Source organism: Cebus imitator, unplaced genomic scaffold (genome assembly GCF_001604975.1).
Source record: "Cebus imitator isolate Cc_AM_T3 unplaced genomic scaffold, Cebus_imitator-1.0 Scaffold529, whole genome shotgun sequence".
Taxonomy (NCBI): domain Eukaryota; kingdom Metazoa; phylum Chordata; class Mammalia; order Primates; family Cebidae; genus Cebus; species Cebus imitator.
Genome location: NW_016107844.1, coordinates 205519 through 213509, shown reverse-complemented (window position 1 = coordinate 213509; position 7991 = coordinate 205519). Strand labels below are relative to the sequence as shown.

At 52.2% G+C, this 7991-nt stretch overlaps 1 protein-coding gene across 1 annotated transcript; it reads left to right on the top strand.

Annotated features, from left to right (window-relative positions):
• The first annotated feature begins 1938 nt into the window (after positions 1 to 1938).
• LRRC15 (leucine rich repeat containing 15) lies at positions 1939 to 4815 on the top strand. The gene has a single exon (XM_017514639.2). It carries the CDS (start codon positions 1939 to 1941, stop codon positions 3682 to 3684), a length of 1746 nt encoding a protein of 581 aa, XP_017370128.1. The 3' UTR covers positions 3685 to 4815.
• Positions 4816 to 7991: the final 3176 nt, after the last annotated feature.

Sequence of the window (7991 nt, the reverse complement as noted above, 5' to 3'; positions counted from 1 at the left end):
TTGCGTCCCCATAAAGTGATGGGAATGTGTGGCCAGCAGTGACTGCTGAATTTTCCAGGGGTTCAGAGCCCTTTGAACCTTTGGTGGAAGTTGGAGCTACCCTCACATATACACAGAAATCTTTAGTCCCATGACTAACAATGCCAAGACAAGAAGCACTTTGAGGCCCCCTGACTTCAGGAGTCTGTAGGGTCCATGCTGTGGATGAGCATGGAACAACGGCCCACGTTTGCACAGCACTGCTGGGGATGGCCTCGCGTCCCTTCCCCATTCACTCCTCACAACAGCCCAAGAGCGGGGCAGGAATCACCATCACCTCTTCACAGACGAGGGAGCTGAAGCTTGGAGGCTTCAAGCTTCATTCAAGGTGAAACTGTTAGTGGTCCTTAAATATTCATATAGAGACCAGCACCTATGTCCCATATCTCTGCATTACACACACACACACACACACACACACACACACACACACACATTTATATATGTCATTGTCATCATTGATTTCAAACACCAACATTTCCCTGCATCTGCCCCCGCTGCCAGCTCATCACCATGCCTGACCTACCACCTTTTAGCTCAAAGTACATCTCATTGGTTTTCTGCGACTCACTCAAGGACTCACCCAATGTTTCCTGTGGAAACCGGGACTTATACCCACAAGGCTGGCTCTGGGCATTGGCTAAGCCATAACAGCCTCTCCCAGCAAGGCAGGACATGGTGCAGACATGTCATTTGCCCTTACTGGGAGGGTGGTTTGAATGAAACCAAGAGGAAGCACACGTGAAAGGGTTAACAAAGGGCTAAGTGATGGTTGATGGTGATGGGCTGGGCAGGGCCGGACCAGGCAAGGGCGAGGAAGAGCTGCTTCCACTGCCATCGTTCGTCTTTTGGGCAGATCCTAACTCTGTGGTCCTAACTGTGCTGCCGCTGCACCTCCCAGCAGGCCACCATGTTTGTGGCCTTGTCATCTTCCCCCAGGTTCAGCCCTATTTATTTGTTCTCATTGCCTCCGTGTTCCTCTTGACAAGGCTGTGTTTAACCAGCATGTTGAGGTATATTAAGTTTACCCTGCCCCCGGGCTCCCTCATGGAGAATACCTTTTAGTTTGTCTGTAATCAGTGGTGAGCAGGTAACAGCTGCCTACTTGGTATATTTTTGTGTCATGAGAAAATATAGAACACCTGTTTGTTGATAAAAATCACCTGTGCAGAGAGGATAACTACGTGGATCAGAATCTGCTGGGGGCCTTCAGCCTGGAATGCTATCAGCCCCTGACACTCTCAGCTCGGAAGGCTGTTGCCGGCCCCCCCCGGATAGACCCACTTTGCTGTTCTATCTGGGTGTTTGCCTCTCATTACCTTCAGCGCTGCCTGGGTGGGGGTCTCCCGGCCAAGCTGATACTTGGTACCAGCACATTCAGATGATATGAGGGGTACAGAGATGGATAAGATACAGTTCCTGCCCTAAGGAATCTGTGGGGATGAAAGATGAACTCCTTGTCTTTGGAAAGCTTATTGGCTGGGGAAGGAGACAGACAGGGACACCGTGAATGCCATACAAGGCCACCGTGACATGCCCAGTGATGGAGACTGGGAAGACCACTTCATGGACAGGTAACTGATCCTGACTCATGGAATCTGGGAAGTGTCCTAAAGATAACTGCACTGCAGCTGGACTTGGAAGCATGGGAAAAAATTGGATAAGGACAAGGAGCACTCCAGGTAGGGAGCATTGCCTGAGCAAAGGCATGGAGGTAGAAAGGCAGGGGCTAGGGCGCAGAGGCTTGCTGGCCAGAGCACAGGGAGCATGAGTTCAGCATGTGATGATGAGATTCAAAGCCAAGCCAGTGTTGGCACTGCAAGTTGATGTTGGCTTAAAACGTGCCAGTGTCAGCTAGGGGACCCTGACTGACGTGTGCTCTCTCCCTTTACAGAGGCCATGCCACTGAAGCATTATCTCCTTTTGCTGGTGGGCTGCCACGCCTGGGGTACAGGGCTGGCCTACTATGGCTGCCCTAGCGAGTGCACCTGCTCCAGAGCCTCCCAGGTGGAGTGCACCGGGGCACGCATTGTAGCCGTGCCCACCCCTCTGCCCTGGAATGCCATGAGCCTGCAGATCCTCAACACGCACATCACCGAACTCAATGAGTCCCCGTTCCTCAACATCTCAGCCCTCATCGCCCTGAGGATTGAGAAGAATGAGCTGTCACGCATCATGCCCAGTGCCTTCCGAAACCTGGGCTCCCTGCGCTATCTCAGCCTCGCCAACAACAAGCTGCGGGTTCTGCCCGTCGGTCTCTTCCAGGGCCTGGACAGCCTCGAGTCACTGCTTCTGTCCAGTAACCAGCTGGTGCAGATCCAGCCAGCACATTTCTCCCAGTGCAGCAACCTCAAGGAGCTGCAGCTGCATGGCAACCACCTGGAATACATCCCCGACGGAGTCTTTGACCCCCTGGTGGGACTCACAAAGCTCAATCTGGGCAAGAATAGCCTCACCCACATCTCACCCAGGGTCTTCCAGCACCTGGGCAACCTGGAGGTCCTCCGGCTCTATGAGAACAGGCTCACGGATATCCCCATGGGCACTTTTGACGGGCTTGTCAACCTCCAGGAGCTGGCTCTGCAGCAGAACCAGATTGGGCTGCTCTCTCCCGGTCTCTTCCACAACAACCACAACCTCCAGAGACTCTATCTGTCCAACAACCACATCTCCCAGCTGCCACCCAGCATCTTCATGCAGCTGCCCCAGCTCAACCGCCTTACTCTCTTTGGCAATTCCCTGAAGGAGCTGTCTCCGGGGATCTTCGGGCCCATGCCCAACCTGCGGGAGCTTTGGCTCTATGACAACCACATCACTTCTCTACCTGACAATGTCTTCAGCAACCTCCGCCAGTTGCAGGTCCTGATCCTTAGCCGCAACCAGATCAGCTTCATCTCCCCGGGTGCCTTCAACGGGCTCACAGAGCTTCGAGAGCTGTCCCTCCACACCAACGCGCTGCAGGACCTGGACGGGAACGTCTTCCGAATGTTGGTCAACCTGCAGAACATCTCCCTGCAGAACAACCGCCTGAGACAGCTCCCAGGGAATATCTTCGCCAACGTCAATGGCCTCATGACCATCCAGCTGCAGAACAACCAGCTGGAGAACTTGCCCCTCGGCATCTTCGATCACTTGGGGAAACTGTGTGAGCTGCGGCTGTACGACAATCCCTGGCGGTGTGACTCAGACATCCTTCCGCTCCGCAACTGGCTCCTCCTCAACCAGCCTAGGTTAGGGACGGACACTCTACCTGTGTGTTTCAGCCCAGCCAACGTCCGAGGCCAATCCCTCATTATCATCAATGTCAACGTTGCTGTTCCCAGTGTTCATGTCCCCGAGGTGCCTAGTTACCCAGAAACGCCCCGGTACCCAGACACACCCAGTTACTCTGACACCACATCCATCTCTTCTACCACTGAGTTAACCAGCTCTGTGGAAGACTACACTGATCTGACTACCATTCAGGTCACTGATGACCGCAGTGTTTGGGGTATGACCCAGGCCCAGAGCGGGCTGGCCATTGCCGCTATTGTAATTGGCATTGTTGCCCTGGCCTGCTCCCTGGCTGCCTGCATCGGCTGTTGCTGCTGCAAGAAGAGAAGCCAAGCGGTCCTGATGCAGATGAAGGCACCCAATGAGTGTTAAAGAGGCAGGCTGGAGCAGGGCTGGGAATGATGGAACTGGAGGACCTGGGAATTTCACCTTTCCGCCTCCACTCCTGGGTCTACGAAGCTTTCCGTGATTTCTCTTTCTGACCCTAGGGAAAGGTGTGCCTACCTCTTCCTGATTCTCCTGTAGAGAATCATGTCATGCCGGACCCTCCTACAATCAGGAATATCCAACAGGCCATGGCAAAAGCCCTGGGGATTTCTGATTCACACCCCTGGGCTTCCTTCAAGAGGACTCCTCCTCCAAATCCTCCCCACCTGTCCTCCAAGAACCACCTTCCCTGCGCCCAGGCCCCTTCCTGGCCTCTGTAGACTCAGTCCACAGCCTGCTCACTTTGTGGGAATAGTTCTCCGCCAAAATAGCCCCTCTCCTCTAAGTATTATGTGAGTTGATTTCCCTTTTTTTCTTCCTCTTGTTTGTGCTGTGGCTTGACCCAGCACGTCCCCTTAAATAAAAGTTCTCCGCTTGATTTTCTGCTCCTGAAGGCAGGGTGAATTCTCTCCTCAAAGAAGACTTCAAACTATTTAACTGGTTTCTTAAGAGCCACCAAGCAGCCTAGCTTTGAGGATGCTATGGAAGAGAGAAGGAAAGTCATGTTGCTCGGTTCCTGGAGACAGAGCCGTCATCAGCATCTCTCTTGTGATTTTCATCTGGAAAAGGAAGAAAGACCTCAGCACAGCAAGTTCAGGCTTTTAGAGAAGGATCTTTCCGAACTGTAAACTTTGCTTTGAAAAGTTTAGCCCTTTAAGGGATAAAATCATGTTGGATTTTGGACTTCTAAAAACATTAAAATCAGCTTATTCTAGATAGAGAAAGAAATCTTGTGCCTGGGGGGTTCTTGTGTTCACCCCTAGAGTTTTCCTTTTTACATTTGTAATTGACATATATGTACAGAAAAGTGGGAACATGATCGTATGTGGCTTGGTGAACTGTCACACACTGAACACACCTGTGTAATCAGCAACCAGACCAAGGCACAGAGCACCACAAACGTCCCCCATCCCGGGCTTTTCCCAGAGGAGATGGGGGCTTCTGGAGATGGACTAATCCAGGACCTGCTTCCCTTGAGCCAGGATGCCCCCTCCCACAGCCAGCCTGCATAAAAGCCCAGTGGGTGTGGACAGGATGGGAGACTCTGGCCTGAACCAGAGATTTTATTAAATCTGGAGATCCCGAGACCACGGCACCCTGGCTGGCCAGGTCAGAAGCATCCTGACAGCAGTCCTGTGCAGCCCCTTCTCTGCCAGCAAGCTGTCTGCATGCAGCTCATTGGAGGCCCCTCCGCCTGGAGCCTTTTATGGGCATGATATGCCTGCATCTGTTTTTAATTTTCATTCTTCACTTAGGGGACATGAAATAGCTCGGAGATGAGATCCTTTAATTGAAAACCAAGTATAATGAAACCCAGCATCTTTCTAATGTGGTAAAATTCTCCATCAACATCACAGCTAGCCAGAAGCTAAACTTCAGAATCTCACAGCAGGCAACACTGGGGTACATGTCACACTGGGTCTCGGGGCTCCCTGGAGCTCCTCCTGTATGTGGTCTGTTAGGAGTTGAGTTATTTGCTCCAGGGTTATTCCCCTTGAGTCACAGCCATACGAATGCCTGCCTTCTCCTGTCTTCCTGCTACACACATATTCACGTGCTGCTCAAGAAGTTACGCTCATGTCAACGTGTGTCTTTCTCTGGACAACTGGCCCACCAGTTTAGAAGTAAAAACGGTGAAATGGAGACTTTAGGGTCTCCAGGTCTGCCCAGGAAAGAACTTCCACCGACTCTGCCGGGATTTGGAAATCCACCACCAATCCTGATGGGTTCTTATTAGTTCCTCTGTTCCGCAAGACACCTGTGACATCCCCCAGGGCCACAGCAGCACAGTGCTGACCAGGTTTCCCTTCCAGTTCCCACACAAAAAGAGTCCAGAGAGACGTTTGCAAACACCAGTGCACTCTGTAGCTTTTCACTCCCTGCCCCAGGGAACCTAGGAGAGATGAGCCTGTCAGAGTCAAGAGATGTCATCTCCCCAAGGCAAATCTGGGTCTCCAAGGCATTTCCAAACTATTGGTAGCACCTGGAGGACCTGCACCAAGGGTTGCCAGGGCCAACAGGAAGTGAGTCCAGGGCCTAGCACGTGAGCATCACTCGATGATGGTGGCCTGTGTGGGCCTGGGGCCGACAGGGGCAGCTTGGCCCTTTCCCCTCGACAGGAAGCATGGGTTTTCCCACATTCCTTGTCTCCAGACCTGCTGGGTGCTCCTGTGAGTGGGCTCCCGCTGCCTTTGTGCATAGGCACAAGTGGGCCAGGGCTGGAGAGAGTTGGGGAGCCTCCTCACCTGGTGGGCCCTGCCAATCTTAGCCCAGAATCCCTGGGTATTCCTGTCAGTAGCCATGACATTGGAGTATTTTCCTCTCCAGCCCAGAGGCTGACCTGAGGGCTGCTGCCCTCAGATGATGCCACCCAGGAGCACCATAGGTGAGGGCTGGGGGCCCCTTTATTGTGAACCTCTCGCCTCTTCCTTCCTCCCATCAGAGTGGCTGGATAGAGCCTTAGGGCCTCCTTTTCCTCCACGGGCCCCTCAACCTCTCTGCGCCATGTTGTCTGGCTGGGGAGCTCCTAGAAAAGCTGCGTGGAGTCTCCTTTCCAACAGGAGGATGCGTTTGCTCAGGTCTCAGGTCTGGAATGAACCGCCTGGTCCCCCAGAAAGCTGGAGTAGGGTACAGAGTTCAGTGCTCTTCCCCTCCTTGACTCCAGTCCCACACCCATCTGGAGTGGGAGCCATGAGTCAGTGTTGGAGAAAAGCCAATTAGAACCACTAGTTTTAAAAAGTGCTTACTGTGCACAGATCCTCCTCAAAGCACTGGATGTGGATTCTCCTCTGGCCCTAACAGCACCCCTGTGGCATGAGTGCCGCCTCAACCCGCTGGTGATGAGGCACAGAGCCACTCGTTCTTCTGCACGGCATTCCATAGGCTGGGAGTTTTATTTATCTCTTCAAACTTTGTACAAGAGCTCATGGCTTGTCTTGAGCTTCACCATTAAACCAAAGAAAATGGAAGCCACTCCCCTGTTGGTCTCCTTCGTCTTGGTCATTGGAATCTCACTTGGTACCATTTAGATCAAAAGCTTTGTAACTGCAGGAAAAGATTACACTCATCCATCCCTTAAAGAATAGAATAGCTGGTCCCTCTCATGGGAATTGGGCTGTATGTATATTGTTCTTTCTCCTTAGAATGTAGAGATCCAGGAGTTCTTAGAACTTTTCGTGGACACACTTTCCACAACCTTTCAGATCCTGATGTAGAGCTGTTGGGAAGGAACTTCCACACGCTGGAAGCTTACAGAGAGCAGACAGCTAGAGATAACTCAGGAACCAGAGTTAGTCGACGGATGTTAGATATATCCCAGCCTTTAGTTATGAAGCACTCAAAGATTTAGCCCCCAGATCCCACAGTCAGAACTGAATCTGGGTTGCTGGGGAGGGAGTGGTGGCCTTGGAAAGGAAGCCATTACTGTGGTTCAGAGAGGGTAGGCTGGCAAGCCACTTCCGGGTAAAACTTCTTCCGCCTGAGGTTTCTTCTAAGGAGAGATCATTCTCACCAACCCACTGCCTTCATGCTGCCTTCCAAAGCAGATCATGTCTGCCTTGCTTAGAGAATTATGCAAATCATCCCCAGTGCTTGGCAATGCATTTAGAGATTTCTAGAGCCTTGGGGTTTTGTAGAGTGTGAGCCCTGGTGGGCAGGGTTAGGGGTCTGTCTTCTGCTGGATGCTACTTGTCATACGTTTGGTGCACAGAATCAACAATAAATGGTATACGCAGGCTGTGTGTGCTCTCTATGGATGTCTTGGTGAGGGGAGTCTCACACCTGTGGATTCTGCTCTTGCCATGCTTGTGCAAGGTACAGAAAGCAGATTCTTGGCTGAGAATAGGACTTTGGAAGGCGAGTGGGAGGCTAGTCTCAGTGGCTCACACCTGTAATCCCAGCACGTTGGGAGACCGAGGTGGGTGGATCACCTGAGGTCAGGAGTTCAAGACCAGCATGGCCAACATGGTGAAACCCTATCTCTACTAAAAATACAAAATTAGCGTGTGCCTGTAATCTCAGCCAGTCAGGAGGCTGAGGAGAATCATTTGGACCCGGGAGGCAGAGGTTGCAGTGAGCAGAGATTGTGCCACTGCAGTGAGCAGAGATTGAGCCACTGCAGTGAGCAGAGATTGCGCCACTGCCCTCCAACCTGGGCAACAGAGCGACACAGCAAGCTCTGTCTCAAAAAAAAA